Genomic DNA, 24455 nt, shown 5'->3' on the forward strand with positions numbered 1-24455 from the left:
GAGAGATGAGAAGGACTGAAGGTAGCAGAGAAGTCACACTGGTGGTACCCAGAGTCATGTGGCATCAAGTTATCTGTACTCCCGGGTCTCCTTAGGAGACTGCGTTCTCCAGTAATGCTCGTGGTCTGCGAGAGGTGAGAAGGACTGAAGGTAGCAGAGAAGACACACTGGTGGTACCCCGAGTCATGTGGCATCAAGTCATCTGTACTACTAGGTCTCCTTAAGAGACCCCGTTCTCTAGTAATGCTCATGGTCCTCGAGAAATGAGAAGGACTGAAGATAGCAGCCACAGCAAAGAACACTCTGGTGGTACCCTGAGTCATGTGGTATCAAGTCATCTGTACTCCTGGGTCACCTTAGGAGACCGCGTTCTCCAGTAACGCTGGCGGTCTTCGAGAGATGAGAAGTACTGAAGGTAGCAGAGAAGACACACTGGTGGTACCCTGAGTCATGTGGCTCCTACAGATAAGGGGATGCAGAGAACAGGATGCTCTAAGAAGTACGTGGGTCTGAAAGATATCAGACAAAGATGTAGGATGCTCTATTACTTAATGATCTTTGATAGATCAAAGGCTCGATTGTAATCACACTCTTCTTAGGACGCGATGACTGTCCGGAAACCCCCTTCTTCCTGAGAGGTCCATGTCCAGCAGTCCTTACAGAGCTCAGTCCCCAACTGTGCTATTTCTGGCTCCTGATTACCATTTAATGAGCGAGGCCTGGATCCTACGGGTTGAGCAGAAAGGAAGTTGCTTGGCACTCTGCCCAGGACGGCTCTGTTTCTAACACCCTTTGTGGACCAGCAGTCCTTGAGTGACATAGGGAGTTGGCGCCCTTCAGGCATGCCTGCCCCAGATTCTGCTCCTTGACGTTCACGTCTGAGACGGCTAAACAGTAGACGACTGTCTCAGTTTGCACCAGACCACATGATATCAGATCATCAGCCATCAAGATTACTGCCAATCCTGATGTACGTAACAAAGTCCGCCAAAGGAACCCCTAAACTTTGTTAGGTGTAAAGGCACAAGGTTTCTGATGTTATCTCTACTGGCTGCAAGGTTCCTAGTTTCTGGTCTCTGCTGGGTGGAAGTGATCCTAGTTTCTGATATCTTCTGGGTGCAAGGGTGCCACGTTTCTGGTCTGGTCTCTTCTAAAAGCACCAGGTTTATGATCTCTTCTACGTGGAAGGGTACCTGTCTTCTGAGGTCTGCTTGGTAGAAGAACTCCTAGCTTCTAAGCTCTGCTTGGTGCAAGAACTCCTAGTTTCTGAGTTCTGCTTGGTGCAAGTACTCCTGGTTTCCGAGCTCTGCTTGGTGCAAGAGCTCCTAGTTTCTGAGCTCTATTTGGTGCAAGGGCTTCCAGTTTCTGATCTCTGCTCGGTGCAAGGGCTTTTAGTTTCTGATTTCTGCTCGGTGCAAGGGCTCCTATTTTCTGACCTCTGCTTGGTGCAAGTGCTCCTTTCTGCTGACCTCTGTTTAGTGCAAGAGCTCCTAGTTTTTGAGATATGCTTTGTGCAAGGTCCCCTGGTTTCTGATCTCTGCTTGGTGCAAGGGCTTTTAGTTTCTGAGATCTGCTTGGTGCAAGAGCCCCTGGTTTATGCTCTCTTCTACGTGTAAGGGATCCTAGTTTCTGCTTGTAAGAGCTCCCAGTTTCTGCTTAATGCAGATGTGCCAGGTTTACGCTGTCTTCTACGTGTAAGGCACTAGATTTCTGATCGCTGCCATGTGGAGTGGCTTCTTGTTTCTGATCTCTGCTGGTTGCAAGTGCTCCTAATTTGTGCTATTGTCTGCGTAAATCTGATCTATGTGTGCAGTGGCTTCTCTTTCTGACCGCTCCTGGTTATAAGGGCTCCTTGTTTCTGATATCTGCCTGGTGCAATGCATCTGGTTTGTGAAAGAGGAAACAGGTTTTGGTCTCTTCTAGGAGCAAGTGCACCAGGTTTCTCGCCTCATCTGCATGTAAGGGCACCAGGTTTCTCATCTTTGTTGCGTGCAACGGCTTCTCGTTTCGGATCTCCGACGGTTGTAAGGGCTCCTCGTGTCCGATATCTGCTTGGTGCAGGTGTTCCTGGTTTGGTTTGTGCTGTCTTCTACGTCTAAGGGCACCAGAATTCTGATCTCTGCTAGGTGTGGCGGCTTATTGTTTCTGATCGCTGCTGAGTGTAAGAACTCCTAGTTTCTCAGCTCTGCTTGGTATAAGGGCTCCTAGTTTCTAGTATCGGCATTGTGCAAGAGTTCCTGATTTCTGATCTCTTCTAGGAGCAAGTGCACCAGGTTTCCCTCCTGACCTACATGTAAGAGCTCTAAGTTTCTGATCTTTACTCGGGTTTCTGATCTTTTCTAGTTACAAGCGCACCATGTGTCCGACCTCCGGTCAGAGTAAGCACTCCTAGTTTCTGATCTCTGATTGGTGTTAAGGGCACCAGGTTTCTGATCTCGTCTAGGTGTAAGTGCACCACTACCCCAGGGGTATGACTTCTGGTTGTGTAACAGCTCCTGATTTCGGAGTTTTGATACTTGTAAAGGACCATATATCTAAGCTCTGCTAGGTGTAAGGACACATGGATGTGATGTCTGCTGGATGAAAAGGTACAAGATATAGAAGTACTGGTAGGTGTAAAGGGGTAATGACATCAGGTTTCTGATCTCCCTAGGTTTAGAGTAACCAGATTTCTGGGGTGCTAGGTGTAAGGGTACAAGGATTGCGGGCTCCAACATGTGTAGGAACACCAGATGCCAGATATCAGCCAGGAGTAAGGGCACCAGATTTCGGAGTCCTGCTAGGTGCATCAACCAAGATGCCAGATCGTGATTAGAAATAAGGATACCAGATTTATGATGTATGCATGTTGTGAAGACATCAGATGTTAGACTATGCAACGTGCAAGGGCAGAAGATTTCTGAGGTCGACACCAAGTGCCTGCCTTCTGCTTGAGCATACGGTTTCTAACCTCTAGGTGCTAGGTCCAGCGCTGTCTATGCCATTCGCGATCGTGAGATGTGCAACATGTGAAACATTCACTGTGACATTAAAGGTACAAAGGACCCCCCTTGCGCTTGGTATTCATCATCCTTCTAGTAGGTCACCTTTAACAACCCCGCGTACAACTACATACAGGGAGGATGGCAGGGAACAAAGGTCTCACTCCAAATCAGCAAGTGGCCCTTCAGTCCGGGAGGCAGACTGACTCATGGAAGCCCCTGGGCTGCGAGCACCTTGTTTTATGGATACCTTTTACATTTCTACCCTCCCTGTCTCCCCTGACCTACGATGCCAATTCCTCCAGCTCCCATTCACCCCCTCCAGAACCCAACCTATGCTACATCCTTCACTCCCAATGCCAACTTCTCTTTAGCAACCTCCGTTGCCCCATATGCTGTATTCCACCTCTCATACAGCCCTGCGCACCTCCTGTGCCATCTCCTTAACCAACCTATTATCCCATGCTACCACCTCAGCCATTCATAACGTCTTCACCAGCCATGCTTCCACCATTTATGCTACTTTCTATGCCACTTATCTTATTCACCTCCCACCTGCTGTGCTGCTTCCTCCATCACCAGTGGTATGTGCTCAGGTGCCCAGGCTACCTCCTGCTCCGCCACGTATGGTACCTCCTACACTGCTTACGTACTTCCTCCTCCTCTCATGTTACATTTTACATGCTACGTCATGTGTGGTCAGTGTTACTGTGTCCTCCACATAGTTAATACCCTCCACCACCTACGAAACATCACCCAACCTACCTTATCCACCTTGCACGTTACGCCCTGTGCTACCTCCTCAACTGCTTACGTATGTCTTCCCTACCCAAGATAGCTACTCCACCACCAGTACGACACTTCTTGTGCTACCTCTTCCACCTCCCAGGTCACCTCAGGCCTCTCTCCACCAATCACCTAATCAGATAGGATCTTCTCTGACCTTTCAAACTCGATCCTCAGCAGCTTCTCCCGCTCCAGGATGGCCACGTGCAGCTTTCCCCATTCCTTTTCTATGTCGAGCGGGTGGTAACCAGGGGGGACTTTCAGCTGTCCGGACTGCACTGCGCCCTTCATGGAAAGAGGAGGAAAAGGAAGAGGTTCAGGAACCACCAGGAGAGGCATTTTAAATGACAGTTCAGCACTGAAGCACCCGCCACCCATAGCAATAGTGGTGCCTGCACGCAGGGCTGATACATTGCATTCAATCTCATCGGCTTAGTCACCACATAATTATCATGGTGAGCGACGTAACAGTACATTACCACACCCATCACCTTAGAATTAGGTCTGTGAGTGCCTAGGTAAACAGGACAATGGGGGTTATTACAACTTTGGAGGTGTTGGAAATCCGTCCCAAAAGTGACGGATATACCACCAGCCGTATTACGAGTCCATTATATCCTATGGAACTCGTAATACGGCTGGTGGTATATCCGTCACTTTACCGTCACTTTTGGGACGGATTAACACCTCCTCCAAAGTTGTAATAACCCCCAATGTGTTTAGAACACTGAGACAACATTATTCCCTGGTTATTTAGGGCTCTATGCAAACGTTTGTCTTAGCACAGAGGGATTCTCTTCGATCTTGGTGATGATCGAAGTAAAACACTCCGATATCAGACAAGCAGGGGTGTAGCTTGGTCAGTATGATTGGGCGGTTGTTCGCTTCAGATTTCCCAACAATTACGCTGGAACATGATGTTAACATACATTACACGACAAGCAAGGTGCACAGGGCTTAAGAGGCAGTGGAAAGGGAGAGGAATGCGGATTGGTAGGGGCAGTAAGTGAGAGAAAGGCCATTATTTTGTGAAATAACCCAAATAAATTATGTCTTTCTAAACCGAGAGAGGGAGAGTGTGTGTGTTTGTTGTCTGTGTGTGCAAAACCTCCTGTTGAAATCTGACAGACACGTCACCATACCCGACTGAAAGCACCTGAACCCAACTACTTATCACAAAATACATTTATTAGGAGTGGTGCAATCTACCTCCCCCGCAGCTACAACCCTGCAGACAAGGATCCTGGTAGCATTTATTTTTGAGCGCCAGTTCTAGACCCAACATCCTCTCCTACTGCACCCAAACACCTAATACAGTTACCTGAGGTAGGACTCTGCACCTGGTATCTGCACAAAGTCCTCTGGGGAAGAAGGCGCACTTACTGCTGATGTACAGGTGTAGATGGCATATATACTGCCACTGTCACTGAGTTGGGTCTGAAGCTCAAACTGCTAATGTGCAGTGCACCACTATGGCTATAGGATCCAGCCTAGGCTACCTGTTGGAACATGATCTGAACCGTACCCCACGCAAGGGCACCACGAGTGCAGACATCATCAGTTCAGTCACCGAGTCAACTTCTGTGCCTTTCACTCTGCATGATAGAAGCCCTCCTCGCGATGATCCCGCTCAGTAGCCAAAAAAGTAAAAAGACAGTATCATACATGATAAGGAAGTTTCAACGTTGGCTATCGACAGTGGCCTTGGGCGCTAGAGCTGTAGGCTATGTCTCTACATGAACTGCACTTATGTAATTATATATTAAGAAATCATAAGTACTTTAGAGAGGGTTGGGCAAGCATTGGGAACTTATAAAAACAATCTCCATTGAAAGCTTTAAAGGAAGCATGACAGGTGATGCTTGGTTAGAGCTTAGGAGTTTTGAGCATTGGCCAGAGTTCTTGTTACACATTGACAAATGTAACGGACTTTGTGCCAGATATATAAAAAGGCTGTTCACAAATTGTGGACCAACATTTTGTGACCAAATGTTAATTTTACGATGCAGCACATCACAAAATGAGAGTTTCAGATAAACCTGGCTAATAAATATTAATTAGGCGTGCCTGCAAGGAACAGCAAACTACCATCCCTGTCTCTCCATTCTCAAATGGGAAACTACAGTATTTTTTTTTTAAGCAGCCCACGTTCATAAAAGGAACAGGCGCTGCTTTAAAAACAAAAACACTTCCAATTTGGGAAAACTTCAGGGCGACTAGGCTCTGTCAACACTATTCAGAAAGTGGAAGGTTTCCCCAGGTCAAGCTTCTCTTTTTTGAGAATCAGTTACCACCTCCTCTGAGGTGTGGGTAACTGATCAGTGGTTTGCAACTGCAACTGTGGTCATAAACAACTGATACATACAATACTAAATCACAATTAGGAAGGAATGTTCCTTTAATGCCCCTTAATTGCGATTTTGTTTGGTCAGTGAACCTATTTTGTAAGTTGGAAATGCTTTTCTGAGTCGCAAAATGAGTTTCAAACATATGAAAAGACCATCTGTGGTTGCAAACCCTGTGGTGCTACAAATCACACCGTTTATCATTTTACTGAACCAAGTACACTTTTCCAAAAAGAGAAGCTACAAGCACAAGATTACCAAAAGTGCAGCTCTGCAACTTGAAAAGGCAGTCAAATGTTTGTGCTTTAACAATCTTTCAGGGATGTAGTCAACACAGACGTGCATTGTTATACTGTTGTCACTATTATGGAGTTTAAAAATTTTTTTTTGCCAAGTGAGAAGTTTGAGCTATGATTTCTTTGTTTAGGGTTTAAGTACCAGACATCAGTGACACCCAGGCATTGCACGTGGGCATTAGCTGTATGTCTCCTCTCACCGATAGTTCATAGTGTTTGTGGTAACACTGCTGTGCACCTCAGGCAGATGTACTCATTGCATGAAATGTGTAATCAGGAAGGCTGACGTCTGATCATATAGCAACTGAAGGATCCTAGTGATACCAATTACATTGATTTAAAGATAACATTTATGTAGAGGGAGCATGGCACTGAAAAACAGGCCTGGAAAGAAGGGATGAGCAATAGTTAACTAGCGCCATATTGGGGGCAGCTTTAATTACGCTACTGGAAAAGAATCGTTCTCCGTTTTATCAGTTTCCTATGTTCACGACAGAGTTATTGGCTTGGGCATCCAATCAGATTAAGCCAATCCATGAAAAATGATGTGGTCATCTTTGTGCTTTTCTGTACCATGAACATGGCCTTGCCTAATAGAGCCTTAGTGTTTTGCAAGTCCCCCTCCCAGCAGTGCTTCACCTTTTTCTAATGACATGCAACAACCCTTGTTTCTCTGGTCCTGCCTGGATCCAATGTGCAAGGGGTGGAGTTGCATAGCACCTTAGTGAGGAGAACAACCTCTAAACACATGACTGTGTACACTCAACTAATCAAAGGAAAGTTTAGTCACCTACACATGCCCACAAAACTATATCCTTCCAGGCAACCTCAGCAGCAGATCCTGCATTGGACACCCCAGGCTTTAACATTCCTGTATAGTTGTTCTGGGCTGGGCCTTTAACATTCCTGTATAGTTGTTCTGGGCTGGGCCTTTAACATTCCTGTATGGTTGCTCCCCAAAAAGGTAAGCCTTTGACCCCTAATGATAATGAAAATAGATGTGAAACAGACGAATTTTTTTGTTTTTGTCTTTTGGATTAATCAGATGTGACAGATTATACAAAGAGAGCAGTTTAAGGGCTTGAATGATAAAATATACATATATATATATATGTATATATATATACACACACACACACACAAACAACAACTGATATTTAGACAGAAATATCTTATGGTTGGGAGCTAAAAAGGATTGCATATGTAGGGCCTCATTTTTGTTGAGTTTGGTGCAGGGATACTTCATCACCACCAATTGGAGAATGCCTGTTAGCTGTACTAGAAGTCCATTATATCCTATGGCACTTTTAATATAGCAAGACATCTAACATTTTCATGGGAATCCTGTCTACCAAACTCTAAATAAGACCCCTAGATATTGTATACAAATTAGATAAAGGTGTAGCATGAAGATGATTTGATAATTAAAATGTACATTTTGCGAATCACAAAATTAGTTATTCTCCTGTTGCTTCAGGCATCTTCTGAAGAAACAGATCCAATGTGGAACGTGTCCAATTCACACTGCGCAGAACACCCAGACACAGGTAAAATAGCCTCCTTAACACAAAAATAGGCCAATAACGAGCCAGTCCTATGCTTCGCCTATCCACTGATACCCTCAAGCACCCCAAAAAGTATTAGCCCAGCTACGAAAGATTCTGCTATCCATGGGCTTCATTGCCTTCGGGTTGCTATGCAGGTGAAACTTAGGGACATAAGGATGGTCTTTAAAATCACTCGCTGTCAAGGTATGGAAAACTGGGTGGAAGTTTATAAGAAGTGAAGATTAAAGTCAGTGGATTAAAAATTACTCGAGATTCTGATGGTCAAATTAAGCACAACAGTAGACAAACTACTGCAGGCGTGGGCACTCAGTGGTGGAATGATTCCCATTGCTAACAGAAAGAATGATAGCCCCAAAAGATGAAAAACTCAGTTTCAGCTTTTCATATTCTTTTGAGCTTGGGAGCCTTGTATATGATCTTGGCCTTTGATAAGGCACAGATCAGTTGTTGCTGCTTCTGCCTCATCACACCTTATATTAGAATGTTCAGATACACACAGAAAACAAAAAAACACACCAGGCGGACCACCTTAAGATCCAGATGCAAAAAGAAACCTTCTTCAAAAACAGAAAACACTTTAAAACACTCAAATTCAGCAATACCATTGCCATCCTAGTAGTCCAACATAGAAATTAATGTGGATGTACCCCGAGAAAATTCACATATAAAGAATACTCTTATTTATCACATGTGCATGATGAAGGCGACTCTCCCAAATACAGGAATCCTGCACTAAGCCACACTCTACAGCCTGTGAGCACCAACAAATATCCCAGGCAATGTTCCCCAAAGAAGGAATACTGCCCTCAGTCACACAGGATAGACGGATAATGGAATCGGTTCTCTGTAACCACGCAACACTCCCAAATGCTGGAATACTGTGAGTACTATAAAAACATCGGTGGATATAAATGTGTTTCATGTACATGGACCGCGCTCCAAAATACACAAGCTCCAGGCTGAGAGCAACGGGCCCTAAAACATGGATGTCCATCTCAAGGCACCAACAGAGGGGTACCTTTATAGCTCCAATCCAAGACACCTAATCAAGAATCTAATCCAGGACAGAGACCATAATGTTCTCTTTTTAGCTATGCCAAGACATGCACAGCACAAGCACAGTCTCCCATACATACTTCGTACATATTGACAAGAACATTTGTACCCTTAAGAGTTGCACATACACATTGTTCACTTTATGTTCCAAGTAACTGATCCACGCTTTAAAATAACAAGCTTCTTCTCCATAGCACAGACATGGAGAGCAAGGAATTAGCTACCAGTTAACAAGACTCGTTCCATTCCCAGCATACAGGCAGAGAGAGGAGCAAGTCAATACATGGAAACAAGAAAGACTGAGTTTGTGGTCAACACTTGGAAAGTTTCTGAAGGGTAAGAAGTTCTCTTGAATCATTATACCTCCTAAAATAATTTAGGTCATTGTCCTGGGCACACTGCTATAGATAGGAACCTCCGCCCCGCACAAAAACCCCTGCAGCCAAACAATTCCAAATGTTTTGTTACTGTTACCGAACAAAGGAGTCTCCTTTTCTTGGTTAAAACCATCTCTTTGAAAACAAGAATCTGTTACAAGGACAGAGAAAGAGCCGCCCCCTACCGTGAACAGGCATTAAACTGGTTGCAAATACAAACAGGGTAATCCACCTTGCTGTGCCCTCATCTGTGCCACAGTCTCACGCTGGCCTCTCTCACCGCAGCCGCAACTCAATAGAGAAGGGAGGCAGATGGCTTCCAGGGGAGGTAGCTGTGTTGTACCAGACAGGTGATGGGGTGTCCTCTTGAGGGGAAGAACGTCCATGTCATAGGTGGGCTGGCATTGCACACACAAAGTATAAATCCAGAAGTAATTCTTAAATCGCAAAAGAGCAACTCAAAAAATTATTCCAAGCAGAATTATGCTGGCCCTTGGTTGTGTCGTGTATGGTGTCGCCGGGCCCATCGAGGAGCAGCCGGGTGCAGTTCCGTCCACGTCGCCGTGGTGTTTGAGTGGTTATCTCTCGTTTGCTTCCTTGTTCACCTTTCTATTTACTAACTCGTCAAGCAGGTTAGGGTGTGTCCAGAGGGGAGGGAGGGACATAGGACACACTCAGTTTTCTGAGATGACAATTGTGCATTGGGACAAAGGTTTTCATTGACGCTCTAGCAAGGATTTACAACCATTCATGACAATGCAGCTAGCCTAAGTATGATGAACAACAATGAGGTCTGACGTGGTGACTTCGGAGGGCGCCACAAGCACAACTAGGCGCTGCACACTGTCATGCGGCGGCGCTTGAATGTGAGCTCAAGTAAGGCACCACTCCGCCTTACACACACCGCGTAAGGTGCAGCCACTCTTCAGTGGGCTGGACTGCAGAGGAGGCAAGAATTTATACAAGAAGCATAAGCTAGAGGGCTGGGCGGCAAAGGTCTGCAGTCTGAAGGCTTTGAACCGACCAGTCTTTCAGTGGGAAGAGGAGGCCTGGCCTTCACAGAGAGCCATCTAACAGGCTGCTCAGGATCAGCTGTAGCGCCTCTACACGTACACTTTCCAGGTCCCTGCAAGAGATGGACATGGAAAGACCTAGCAGTCCACAGATTTTGTGCCCACTGGAGGGGCCCTGGCCTCCTGATACTGCCACAGCAATAAAAAAAAAAAATATATAAGGAAAAAAAAAATTTACCTTCACAGACGCCGCCGGCTGCCTCACCCTCCTCTTCTCGTCTGGTGTCCCAGCATTCACTGAGACACCAGCACAGGCTCCCCCAGCAGTCCTGGCACTGCTTTCAAGCAAACTTAGCATGAAAGCAGCATCAGGATTGGTCTGAGCGGCTTGGACTGCCACTCAGACACAACCCTGAGGTCTGTGCAGTTTCTCCAGCCTGGCTGTTCAACACAGCCGTGTTGGAGAAATCTAAGTGCGCATGTGTATTTGGCAGCCCTAAGATGGCCGGCCAAACACACATGCGCACTTAGGTGCACTCACTCATCCTTCCCCCTCCCACCTCCTGTGGCCCAGCCTGCCCCTCCCTTCACATGCTGCTGGGTGAGCCAGAACCTCTAAATAACTCGATAATTAAATATCGATTTATTTTACAGATCCTGGCTCTTAGCCAGGGGGCAATGCTCCTTTACCACTGCGAAGGAGCTGCCCAAGGCACCTTCCTGTTACAAACGGATTCTCAATGCATGTATATTGATGTAATTTGTGCTGGAGGATATGAAAAAGAGAGTAGCATGATTTATCATAAACATAGTTATAAAACAGAAGTGTGCATGTCTGTCAATAGAGTTTGGCTACCTGAAAAGTCAGACTGTATACAGAAGCGGAGGGCATCTCAAGATCTAAGAGATGGACATCAAGAGCCAAGAGGAAGATGTCTCACAAAAGTTAAACTGAGGATGCCTCAATAGAGCCAAGACCGGTGTCTCGAGAGCCAGGAGGAGGCCGCCTCAAGGGCGAAGATGAGGACACCTTGCTATCCAAGACGCGGGTGTCACAGAAGTCACGACAAAAATGTCTCACTAACCAAGAGCAGTTCATCTCAGGGGAGACCAGAGGAGGTGTCTCGAGAGCCAAGAAGATCTCAGTGGAAAAAGGGAGTTGCCTCTGGAGATAGGGCAAGAACGCCTCAATAGTCAGGAGCAGCATGTCTCAGGAGTCACAGTGAGAATGTCCCAATGGTGAAGAAGAGAGGGTGTCTCAATGCCAATGAGAGGACAGATTTTTCGGTAAAGCCATCAGAGAGGCTGACCTCATCACACAGGTTTTAGTGAGCTAAACAAACAGTCTGAGTTTTATTTCACTGATGACATTTGCAAAGTCCTTTAAAAGTACTCCGGTGGCAGAGGGGGTGCCCACCCACTCCTTCACACCCACAGCACATCCAAGCCACTCTCCCCCAGTGTCAGTCTGTGAAGGCCAGGTGGGAACCCAGACTGGAGTAAACCTGCACTATACACCTGACGGCTTCAATTTAGGAACTCAGAGGTGGGTTTGCAGTGACAAGATTGTACCGTCTTCCTAGGACATAATTCACCCGGTTTTACAGAGTATACTTGAAAGGGGGTGGCAAGTTTGTAGCAGTTTCCCTTTGAATACAATTGTGGAATGATTACATCCGACAGGTAAGATCCCAGTACTCAGTGGTAACAGGCAGAGGTGGGCGAGCCAACAACTTAACATGGAGAGCAGTGCTTTAAATGGGCAGGTGCATTCTGGTACTGACTACCCGTACTTTCATTTGATAGGGGAAACACCTACACTTCTCTGCACTGCTGCAATGCATTTAATGGGAGAGTACCGGTACTTTTCTCAAGCAAAGAGGTACTCTAAAACATGAGTGCCTGCACTTATATTCTTCTATTTAAAGCACTAATGGACAGCTAAGCTAAGGATCTAGCATGGATCTTACAGCCTGTGTACAAGCTGACCCCTGTAAAGGTATGCTATGTACATCATACAGCGAACATCACATAATGCATCATAGCCCCTTCAAAATTCAAGAAAGTGTACTTCTCTAACACGTGGAAGCTTGGCATTAATGTGTCACATTATAGCACTGCACTGGGAAGTAATCATTAAAAGTGATACTTCTTAAACATCAACTTTGAAACATGAACTTAGAACAAGCCCTGCACTCTTCCGCACACTGGCAGCAGTGCCATTAATGAACCAAGAGGCAAGACAGTTGTCATCTGAATAGCTGGTATTTTCAATTGATGTATTTTAAACTGTTTTCATACATGATTATGAAGGAAACGGGGTTTTGGCGAGACAAAATATTTGTCTAAGATCACACAATTTAAGCAGAGAAGCCACGATTTATCTAGGTTTTTTTGTTTGAGAAAACCTGGTTTCACTTTGTACAAATCAGCCACTTAGGCCTTCATTACAAGATTGGCAGCAAATGCCACCTACCGCCACGGCGATGGCCGCCAACAGTGTTGTGAGTGTGTATGAATGTATGCATGCCTGGGTGATTGTGTTAATGTGTGTGTGTATGGGTGTGTATGTGTGTGCGTGTATGTGTGTATATGGGGGGGTTGGGAGGGGAATGGTGGGGGCAGAATCTGGGGAGGGGGAGAGGGGCGGGGGAAACCCATATCAGTGCCAGGGAACGAATTCCCTGGCACTGATAGTGCCTACCGCCATGGTTTTTGTGGCGGTACAGAAACCATGGCGGTGGGCAGGGTCAAAATTCCATGGGCGGCCTAGTAACTGCCACCGGGCTGGAGACTGTAAATTGCTTCAGTGCCTTTCGCCCGAGTTGACACTATATAAAACTACAAAAAAAAACGATTTGTGAATGTGGGCCACTTTATGTTTTTGGGAGTTCCCGAACCTGTGTTCCCAATCTGACCCTGGCTATGGGTTCGAGGTTCCAACAGGACCTCGAGCTGAACCAGAACTAGGCTCAAGTCTGGCTTGTTACTAGTGGCAGCCTCAAGTCTAGTGACAGGACAAGGAAGGAGGTATGTGTTCGGAGCGAGAGCTCGCCTTGGCATCAAATTACCAGCGTCTGAAGTTTTCTCTTCTACTCAGATAGGATACTGCGCAATAAATACCACAGAACTGTAGTTTAACATCTACAGCCGCAAGGATTAACAACGAGTGAAGTACGGCAAAAGGTGTGTCCCGGGGTCTGCCACCAGATGGCAGAAGAGTCAAGAATATGAGTCTTAAAGCGTGGTGTGCTGTTGAGGGCCCAAGGCCACCCAGGACTTCCAGTGTGCAAGCCTGCAGCAACATGGGGCACTTTCTGTCCCAGTCGACACCTCAGTAGTGCACCTGTGTTTCCTGCGCATGTAGACACGTTGACATTTATGCGAAAACACAGATTAAGAAAAGGAGCGAGGCCTAAGGCATGCCAAGGGAATGGATGTAATCCCTAGCTGATGAGTAGGGAAGCAGTTCCGAGGTCCTGGCCCTGCACTGCTCGGTGGATGTGGAATAAAATGGTTCTCACTGCTATGAGACAGTACTGCGCTCTTAGGGATGCGGTGACCTTTCCCTTTTTCCAAGGACACTACTATCCTTGAAGTTTGATCAAAATATAGCCAAACCAACAATTTATTAGGTGATGACATTTCCACATATTATTGTTTATGCGCTGTATACTTCTATCAGCAAAACTGTATGTCTGCAAATGCAAAGGCCATTTCAATTTGAAGATGCGTTGTCTGTAAAGGCAGTGTGCTGCCACACCATGTATACTCCCTTTTACCCCACTCCACTCCACTCTATGCCACTCCGCTCGACTGCGCCACCCTCCGTGCCACTACACTACTCTGCAGTATGTATCTCCACTCCACATCAATCCACGCCACTCCACGCCATGCCACTTCACTCTACTTTGCACCACTCTACTTTATGCCAATGCACTCTATGCCACTCTACTTTGCACCACAGCACTATGCCAATATGCTCTGCTCTGTACCACTCCATGCCAGTGCACTCTATTCTTCTCTGTACCACTGCACTCTACACCACTCCACTCTATGCCACTCAAATGTCACTACACTCTACTCTATATCAATCCCCTGCACTCTATGCCACTCTACTGTACGCCACTGCACTCTACCCTGCACCACTGCACTCTACGCTACGTTGCTCTACTGTGAAACAATATACTGAATGCCACTGCACTCTACTCCACTATGCACCAATCAACTCCATGTGAGTGCACTCTACACTACTACAATCTGCACTGCGCCACTCCACTCTTCACCACTCCACTATATGCCACTGCACTCTACGTCAATGTACTCTGCACCACTGCACTTTACGCCACTATACTCTATTCTACAACACTCTAAGCCACTTAACTTTATGCCACTGCACTCTGCTCTGCACAAATCTGTGCTACCGCAATCTACTATAAACCACTCTACTATAAACCACTATAATCTACACCACAGCATCCTAAGCAGCTGCAGTGGATGCCGCTGCATTCTAAGCCACTGCACTCTACACTGCTGCATTCTACTGTATGCCACTCCACTGTACACCACTCTACACAAATCCATGATATACCACTTTACTATAAACCACTATAATGTACACCACAGCATCCTAAGCAGCTGCAGTGGATGCCGCTGCATTCTACGCCACTGCACTCTACACTGCTGCACTCCACTGTACACCACTCTACGCAAATCCATGATATACCACTTTACTATAGGGCAGTCTGTGCCACTATCACACTTCACTCAATACTACTCTACGACACTCTACTTCACTCTATGCCTCTCTATTCCACACAACTACCTCTGCACCACTTTACTCCAATCTGTGGCACTCCACTCTATGACACACTATTCCACTCTGCACTACTTCACAGTACACCACTCTTTGCTACTCCACTCTGTGTCACTCCACTTCTCTATCTGTACTCAGTTCTCTTTAGTGTCACCGCTGTTTATTCTTGCGGGAGCCTGAGAGTGAGGGAGGGGTACACAGTCTATTAGCTCAAATGATGCCCTTGCGTAGGTGAGCGGAGGAATGGGACAGCGCTACTGTAGTATACGCACATGTGCAAGAGAGCTAGTCTTTATCCTGTATCTTGGGAAACATATGAGCTAGTGACCCCATTCTTGTGAGTGCAGCAAACTGGTTGCCTGAACATGCTGCGAGGTGTCCGTACGTTGATGGCTGATCCATCATCCGGACCATGGTGTGACAATATGTATACCTCAAAGTTGTGCACTGCTTGTACTGCAGGACTTGTATGCAGGTGTTTCTATACTCTCCATCCATTTCAAAGAATAAAATGCTTTGACCAAATTGTTAATAGCTTGCTACCAAATTGACAGCAACCCGTAGCCAGAAAAGAATGACTACTTCCCAATGGATGAAGCAAGCAGCACTCCTCCCCCAGGCAGCAGCAGTCCAGTGCTGTGCTGGTGAACACTGGACATGTAGCACACAAAAGGTGATGGGAGGATGCTTGCAATTTGTAAAACCACAGGCAGTCACTCTGGGTGCATTCCAACCCATCTTTCTTTTGCCCACTATGCCACCTCAGTTTGGACCCACCCATATGCAAATCAGTCTTGACGCTGCGTCTCATGGGAACAATCCAGCCCAGATTGCCAAGTCGGGTTCTCCCTGAACTGGAACACAAGCAACCCAGGACCGGCTTTGCCAGAGTTATGGACTCACCCACCAGATATAGCGTGGTACCAGTGACACGGTGAGCATAGGACCCACATCTGGGCATACCCGTCTCACTTAGAGTGAAATACTGGAGTATACAAAAGTGATGGATGGAATGCTTGGATTAATCTAAGCCACTGGTAATTACTTGGGCCACGTCACAGTCTATTGTAATGTTGTACACCAGGTCACCTCAGTTTGGACCCACCTAGAGCACTCAACATGTCCAACCTCGAGCTCACTGGTGTCTTGAGACCAGTGGAGAAAAAGGCTAAGTGGGGGAACTTGATGGAAAAAAGCTTTCCTTGGAGGCAGATTCGGTAAGATGGGAAGAGGGGTGTAGAGCAGGGTGTGCCCTCCCTCAGGCAGTTGTCTACAGAGTGTGAATGCATAATACTGTTTGTACCTCAAAACCCTCTGCATGTACACGCTCTGATGCAGCCTTGATGGCATGTTGGGCTTTACGCACTAACAAATACAATTCAATGCGTCAGCATTGGGGAGGTCTGCCAATGTAAAGAACCAGGCTATGACTCATGAAACCAGCTAACCACCGAGACGTTGTGCATGCAAAACATCCACCCAGTTCTCATGCATGCCACCACAAGATTTGCCTGAATTTGGGATTAGCCATTTCCAGGTTTCGATGCATGCTTGCACCTCAGCAGGCGACCCATCGCGCCCAACTCACCTCCAGAGACTGGTAGATCAGCTTGGATCGGTTCTTGTCTGCTTCCTTGGCTGGAAGTTCAGTCTCCTTGAATTTCAGGAACTGACGCCACAGAATCTGTGAAGAGGGAGGAAGAGGTTAGTGGTTCACATTTCATACTGACACTAAGAGACTAAACCTGCAGGCAGCCACCACGAGAAGCACAAACCACGTGTAACAAAATGAGCCACTATTGGCAAGTGAATAGGTAAGGATGTGTATACTCTCTGCACAAGACTGGTGAGTGATGCACAATAAATGCACATTCCCCTCACTGTACTGGTGTGCAGAAGCCTGGAATTCAAATTATTTGCATAATACAAGTTATCCACAATATGCTTTTTATGCATATTTAAAAAAAAAAAAAAATAATAAAGCTTCCCAGTATTCAAAATATGTATCCCACTGGAATGATGCCACTGCCATGGACTATGGAAACATTTAAAGCTGGAAGAGAACTTATCGAGGGGTTCAGTGCATGGCCGTGGTGAAAGGGAGCTTGGGCCTTGAACAAATGCTATCTAACCTCATCCATGAGATGAGATTTTTCACTGGGTTCCTGAAGAGCACCAGAGATGTGACAAGACATCTGGAAAGGGAGTAGTGCTTCACACAAACCCGTAGAGGAAGCAACTGTATACTGTGTAACACACTGGGATGCCGGCGTATGACTAACCCGATACTGGTAGTTTGCTGCTGTCGTGACTGTAGACAAGGGAGGGGAATCTGCTTTTTACTAGCATGTTAAGTGAGAGAGGGCTGTCTCGTCTCCTTTGACCTGTTGCAGTAGACTCAGGAGTCTGGGACAGATTCTTGTAGCAGATCCCAAATGTGTCACTGTTCATAGTCTTTGCCAAGTTTCTACTCGAAGCCATGGCCACAGACCGTATCCTTCATGGTGACTGCTACATGTGCACCCAGCACTGCTATGGATGAGATTCTCTCCAGCTGAGAGCGAATCAAGTGTTCGCGGACAGAATGTTCAGCAATCTCTCATTTTTCAGCTGCATATGGCAGCCATGGTGGTTTAAGCGGTCACCATTCAGTTGTTGGTGACGAGTAGGAACTGATGATAAAGACAGTCCTGAAATACCAGAGACCTAGGAGGTATCCCTCAACAACATTGGACTTCAGTTGATTTACAAGACCGGGTGGGTTTCTCACTGCGATGTATCATCTGTGAGACTAATTCTATCTTAAGGAGGAAGGCTTGTGTGCCAATACAAATGGAAAGCAAAGGATAATATTCATTGCTTGCCGGACTCAGGCACTCTAATGAGTTTTCCAGGTAATGCGTGGCTGGGTCTTTGGGTAGACAGTGGCCCTGCAATAGAAAATGGACGATACCCAAGCACTAGTCAGCCTTTCAGAAGGGAAGTATTGATGAATCAGTGTGGGGGTGGTGTCAGTGGCTCATGTACCCCACAGGTGGTGATGACCAGCATATGTTCACTCAAGGATAAATGCCTCGACTCTCAGACATCCCCGTCACATCAACCAATCAACCAGAGATAAGCAACAACCACACTTCTTCCACCAAGGATGTTCCACCATGTTGCCCGATGCCAGCGTAAAGCGACCTCACCAACATGTCACTCAGAGAATTATTTATTTAAGGCTATTTATAAAGCGCAACACTCATATGCAGTCTCTTGGCACTAGGGAATACTTCGGCTACTGGGAGGAGCTGTTTTGGATGTGAACAGCTGCATTTTTCCGAACATTATATGATCCAGTTTAGCACAAATGAGCGGAAGAAGTGAGTTCCAAAGCACTGGAATCAGTGCTTAATTTGTGCTTGTTGTTTCCGGTGCTGAGCACCGGCACTTATTTTTGAGGGCCGGGGCTTAGTCTTCTGCCTCACGCATTTACTGCGAGCTAAAGACACGTGGGAAAGACGGAGGGAGAGAAAAACGAAAAAGCGTCACAATGAGAGAAAGCAGAAAACTGCAGGAGTTAGCTGAAGAGGCAGGGAGCAGCTTTAAATGGATTAAAGGGGCCAGAGATGGCTCTGGGATTATGGTGTCTCAGTATTCCGTGTTCGCACATTTCATTGCAGCAGCCGCATGTTTAAGAGAAGGGCTTTGAGCACCGGCACCTTTTTATCTACAAATTAAGCACTGACTGGAATGGACCTGCCTCCCTATTTGGAAAGTTTAGTCTTTGGGACACAGAAAGATGTGTTCAATCTGATCCTGAAAAACACCACCACAGATCCGTAGGTGGCTTGGTGCAATCAAAGCCTCAAGCTCACACTCGAGGGCACTGCGTTTGCTGACGGCACAGCGTGTAGACCAATAAATAAAACTCCTACACAGGGTGCAGAAGAACCACATGGATGCCTACGCCTTTCTAGAAAGTTCCTCCCGCCCTCCACCCCACGGGCAAACGCTTGACGGGCACGACTCATGGTTTCATCCTCTGCCAGCTCCACCCGGCTGTGTTGTGACATGAACAGGAGCCATTACAGAGACATCAGAACAACAGAGGTGGATTTTTTGTGCCCTGCAGGATCGGGAAAGGCGGAGGAGTGGGGTCAGACTTCATGTGAGGTTATGCAGCTGTTGAGGAGAGAGGGAAGGCGCTCAAAAGTAGACGACATTGTGGTCCAATTCATGGGCCAGCAACTGGGGATTATTGAGTAGAGGACAAGATCACCATACCCAGTGCTTAATTTGTAAACAAAAACGTGCCGGTGCTCAAAGCCCTCCTTATAAAGGCGCGGCTGCTGCAATTAAATGTGGGAACACGGAATCCTGAGGCAGCGTAATCCTGAAGCCATCTCGGGCCTCTTCAATCCATTTAAAGCCACTCCCTGCCCCTTCAGCTCACTCTAGCAGATTTCTGCTTTCTCCCTTTGTGACGCTTTTTCGTTTTTCTCTTCCTCCGTCTTTCTCATATGTGTCTTTTGCTCGCAGTAAATGCCTGAGGCAGAAGAATTAGCCCCGGCCCTCAAAAATAAGTGCTGGTGCTCAGCACCGGAAACAACAAGCACAAATTAAGCACTGACTGTGCCCCTTAACAGCACTCTCCAGCCCCTGGCAGCAGAACATTGGGGATGAGAACTCTCTTCCATCGAACAATGTCTGAGCTGAGCCTTCATCCTCCCTCTGCCCACACGTGGTAGGGACAGGGGAGAAGCTGGAGACATTAAGGCCCACCTTCCTCCTACATTACACTGTTCACCCACAGCAAGGAGGTGCAAGGAAGAAACTCAAGAACTGGAGGCTGTGGGTTAAGATATCCCACACCCATCTCTCCCCCCGGCGCCACACTCTCCTTCTAGAGTGAGGAGGGCCAGGTGAGAAGCTTTGCAGGTAGACAGAAGAGGAGAGAGGCTCCCCCCTTCCTTCTCTGTGACCCTCAACACGTAGTGGACAGCTTGTCTGCAGGCGGTGTAGATGTTTAGGATGACAGCAGGAATTTCATGAATGAACGCTTCGGGCAACAAACTGGGATAACTAACTCTGTCTGCAAACAGCTCTCCGCAAGGCTCAGCTGCTGCAGGGAGGTGGGGCAAGGTAAAGTACTCTGCTGGTATGGGAGTATATGGGCGGGCTGAGCACAGGAGTATTGGGTGGTGTGGGAGAAAAGGCGTCAGGAGAGTAAGTGAGCAAAGAGCTGGTTGGGGCATAAGGGGGTGGGCAGAGAAGGAGAGGAAATGCTGGGTGTTGGTGCGGGGAAGGTGGAAGCTTTGTTGGTTGATATGCAGGAGTGTGGGGGGGGACACACTGCTGGTGGGACCACAGAAGTCTAAGTCATTGATTCGGGTGTAATGAGGGCAGCTAGAGTAGTTGAGCGCTCCGCTGGGTGAGTAGAAGAAAAGAGGCAGCGAGCAGGTCCACACACTGCTGGCCGGGGTGCCTGATGATGAGGAGATGGTGCCACACATGAGGATGGAGCAGGTGAGTGCGCTGTGGAAAACCAACCGAAGCGCACTTGAGCTCGCCAGCCGGTGAAAAGTACCTGAAGGGAATGAAGATAAGTGAACCCCGGCAATTTCTGGGTCTTTCAAGTGCTCTGGAAAGAATTCTCACTCCCAGTTGGGACAATGCAGGTGAACCCAGTGGCGGAAAAAAGAATTTCAATGACTAACTGTATTTGTTTTTATTTTTTGTACCGCATACGGTCACCCAAAGGTTTCTCTGCAATAAAGATGAAGTTATAGGACTATTGTTGACATCAACCCCCTCTCCACTTTAAACATTTTTATGTTTCTGCGAGTCAAAGCACTAGTTGGCGCAATGATGCACAACAAGTAAATCTAAAATAGGTCCAGCTCCAAAACCAGAAGGCTGCTTGAGGAGGAGAGCACACACTTCTGGGTGAAGTGTGAAAGGAAGGCAGGGAGGGATGTGGTGAATGGTGCCAGAGGAGTAGTGCCAGGGAGCATATTAGCACCCCTCTCAGAGGGGTTAGAAGGATGGGGGTCTGGGATAAGAACACTTGTGGGTACCTCAATCTCCTCGTAGCTGGTGGGAAATTTCCTCTCTTCAAAGACAATGGTGTAATGACGGATCCACTGGGCCAGCAGCGTCACCAGTTCGTAGTACTCTTGCCACCTCAGCTCCAGCTCCTGGGATCAAGAAAAGCAGCCTTAAACACTCATACAGACACCGAGCGGTCCACGGGCCATTGGCAATCTACAGTTTACATCACGCACAACTAGAACCGCCTCTACAAGAGTTCACGTACAGCACAACCTCCATCACCAGCACAATCCTCTGGAGTCAATGCAACCACCACCACCCACCATACCATCTACAAACATCGCAACTACCACCACCAGCCTCAACAAATGCAATCAGAAACCCTACCACCATATTACAAAACTCTACTGTGAGCAGAACTAACATCATCAGTGTCTACAATCATTACAACTACTGCATCAGCACAATCTTCGCCGGCTGCACACCACCGCCATCAGCCCAGCCATCTATATATTTAGCAAAACTACCATATGCGGTCATCAGAATTACCACTGCCAGCTCACTGTTGATAGTCAGCAGAACTACCACTAAGCAAAATGTCTACAGTCATCGCAACTGCCATTAGCAGCCCAACCATCTTCATAGAACACTCCTTCTAACGTCAGCCCAACACGCACAACCAGCCCCATCTTTGCTGTCCACATAACCATAACCATGAGCAACATTGTCTACTGTCAACGTAACAACCAGTATTGGCCCACTCACCTACAGTCAACACAAGTACCACAATAAGCCAAACTGCTAGTGGTCAGGACAACTTTTAGCATTACCATTAGTGAACCCTACACCAACTCCACATGCAACTAAAGTAAGCTAACACTACTCTCAGAACAGCTAAATAAGTTAAACACAATCAGTAACATCCTCACAACCAACTACACTGAACACAAGTCTAATCACTGTTGCAAAAACCTAACATCCAGCTAAATGATGCCTCAACCACAATACAGAAAATGTAGCGTACGGAATCATGGTCCAAAGCCCTAAGCCCTGTAACAGAAATACAACACTGCGCCAACCGACTATAAGACACCACCACTCCTGGCACCTTGGGTTATAGAGCTTCCATTAGGAATCTGTGCATGTTTGGAGCAAGTACCACAATGGCCACCTCTGATCCCACCAACAAGTCATGCTTCCCACTCATAGGGTCCACACATCACACAGCTACTTGATACTGCCTCAAAGTCACATCAGGCAGGATCAGCGCTGAGCACATTGACACACATTGGCCCAGTAAGTACTACGACCATCACATGGCACATTCAACATATGGAATACTTACCTTACTGCATCAGCAGCCACAGTCCCCCTAGGATCTATCTGCAGTGCTGACCTGCATCCTCTAAAACACTGCACTTTTAATACAGAAACAAACTGCAATGCTGCAGGTATCTCACTACCACACTGTAAGTGTGTTCGGGCAACACACTGTCAACCTGCACATGTGCGGTTACCACAGTGCACGTTTCCAACAAACACAACCTTGCAGAATATATTCTGCTACCACACTGCAACTGTATCTCAGTGATACACTGCCATGCAGTGCTTGTACTGCTTACACTGCACTGGGAGCCAACAAAATGCTGTCATGGAGCACCCGCACCACAAGCGTAGTGTGCCTCACTTCCAAGCAGACCCTGCCATCCATCCCGAACTTATACAAGTAACGCACTGCACCAGGACACTAGCACCTCACCAATACCTTCAGGCCAGATTTGCTGCTGGTTGGAGAAACAGATCACAGATACTTGTGGTTAACTCACAACACCCTCAAACCCCATGACACTTACGTTGGCTTTGACGCCGTCCTGTACATCAGGGACACGGGGCATGGCATCATACAATGAGGAAACGTATGTGATGATGGACTTCTCATCAGGCTGAGGGACATCCACGTCTGTGGAAGAGGGAGAAACCACAGGATCACGACAATGTCAGCAACCACATACAGACCTCCCAATGTATGGCATGAAGGGCCTACACAGCGAGGCGAGCACAGGAAAACTTGTTGCTGGAAAACCCAAACTAACATGCTCACCGCTCTAACCGGGCTCCAGTCTCCAGCTTAAAAGGCACACACAAGCTCCTGCAAGCAATGCCTGACATGCTCCTGAGCAAGGTGTTCAGTGAACCATCTACTCTTCTGCAGTCTACAGACATTGTAATAAACTCATGTGCTAATTAGTTAGCAGTTACTATGAGCTCCAAGACATTCTTGCAAATAGGGATTGCCCAGGACAAGTCTTGGAAATGCACTCTGCAGAGATGATAAGTACCTCTGCTCAACACACAGTCCTGAAAACCTCGCCTGTGGGATCAGCCATGGAGGTTCACCATGGACAATAAGTATATTGAGCCCACTCAGAGGGCAGCTGTCCTACATGCCTTCCGAAGAACCGCTCCCTTTGGGGTTATGTGCACTGTGCGCCTCACCTTCGGGGTCCAGGAGGCGTGTGACCCCCAGCTCCCGCTCTGCAACGCCGAAGGCCTGGTCCAGGTTCTCAAAGTTGGTCTGTCGGTAGACTTTGCCCATATCAATCAGCATTGGCCTAGGAGAGGGATACAAACAGCGGTTAGAAGGAACCTTGGTCAGCGGGCGGAGGAGGCAGTGAGCATTAAAGGGCCACAGAAAGGTGCTGAGAGGAGGCAGATGCTGACCAGTTTGGGCTGAAGCACGTTCCTGGAGCTAGGTACAAGTTATAAAGGGAGTGTAGAAGGATTGGTTTGAGGTACACTAGGATGAGCTGTGTATGAGGATAGGAGGCATGTAATGGCCTGGATTGAGGTACTTGAGGGTGAGCTGTGTGTGAGAGTGGAGCAGAGGCGTGTGATGACCTCGATTAAGGTACCTGAGGTTGAGCTGTGTATGAGAGTGGTGTAGAGGCGTGTGATGGCCTGGATTGAAGTACCTGAGGTTGAGCTGTGTATGAGAGTGGTGTAGAGGCGGGTGATGGCCTGGACTGAGGTACCTGAGGTTGAGCTGTGTATGAGAGTGGTGTAGAGGCGTGTGATGGCCTGGATTGAGGTACCTGAGGTTGAGCTGTGTATGAGAGTGGTGTAGAGGCGGGTGATGGTCTGGACTGAGGTACCTGAGGTTGAGCTGTGTATGAGAGTGGTG

The 24455-nt window shown here is 47.1% G+C and overlaps 1 protein-coding gene across 11 annotated transcripts in view; it reads right to left on the minus strand.

The window, feature by feature from the left end:
• The window catches only part of PLEC (plectin), an 831873-nt gene that overhangs the window by 86726 nt on the left and 720692 nt on the right, over positions 1-24455 (minus strand). For all 11 annotated transcript variants that reach the window (XM_069220980.1, XM_069220972.1, XM_069220979.1 and 8 more), the window contains 5 exons: positions 23771-23886; positions 23128-23234; positions 21301-21420; positions 16827-16922; positions 3925-4052 (listed from right to left, as the gene is read on the minus strand). In XM_069220980.1, the coding sequence (XP_069077081.1) occupies positions 3925-4052; positions 16827-16922; positions 21301-21420; positions 23128-23234; positions 23771-23886 (567 nt within the window). The remainder of the gene's footprint in view (positions 1-3924; positions 4053-16826; positions 16923-21300; positions 21421-23127; positions 23235-23770; positions 23887-24455) is intronic.

The sequence above is a fragment of the Pleurodeles waltl genome, chromosome 2_2 (genome assembly GCF_031143425.1).
Source record: "Pleurodeles waltl isolate 20211129_DDA chromosome 2_2, aPleWal1.hap1.20221129, whole genome shotgun sequence".
In the NCBI taxonomy this organism is placed as follows: Eukaryota; Metazoa; Chordata; class Amphibia; order Caudata; family Salamandridae; genus Pleurodeles; species Pleurodeles waltl.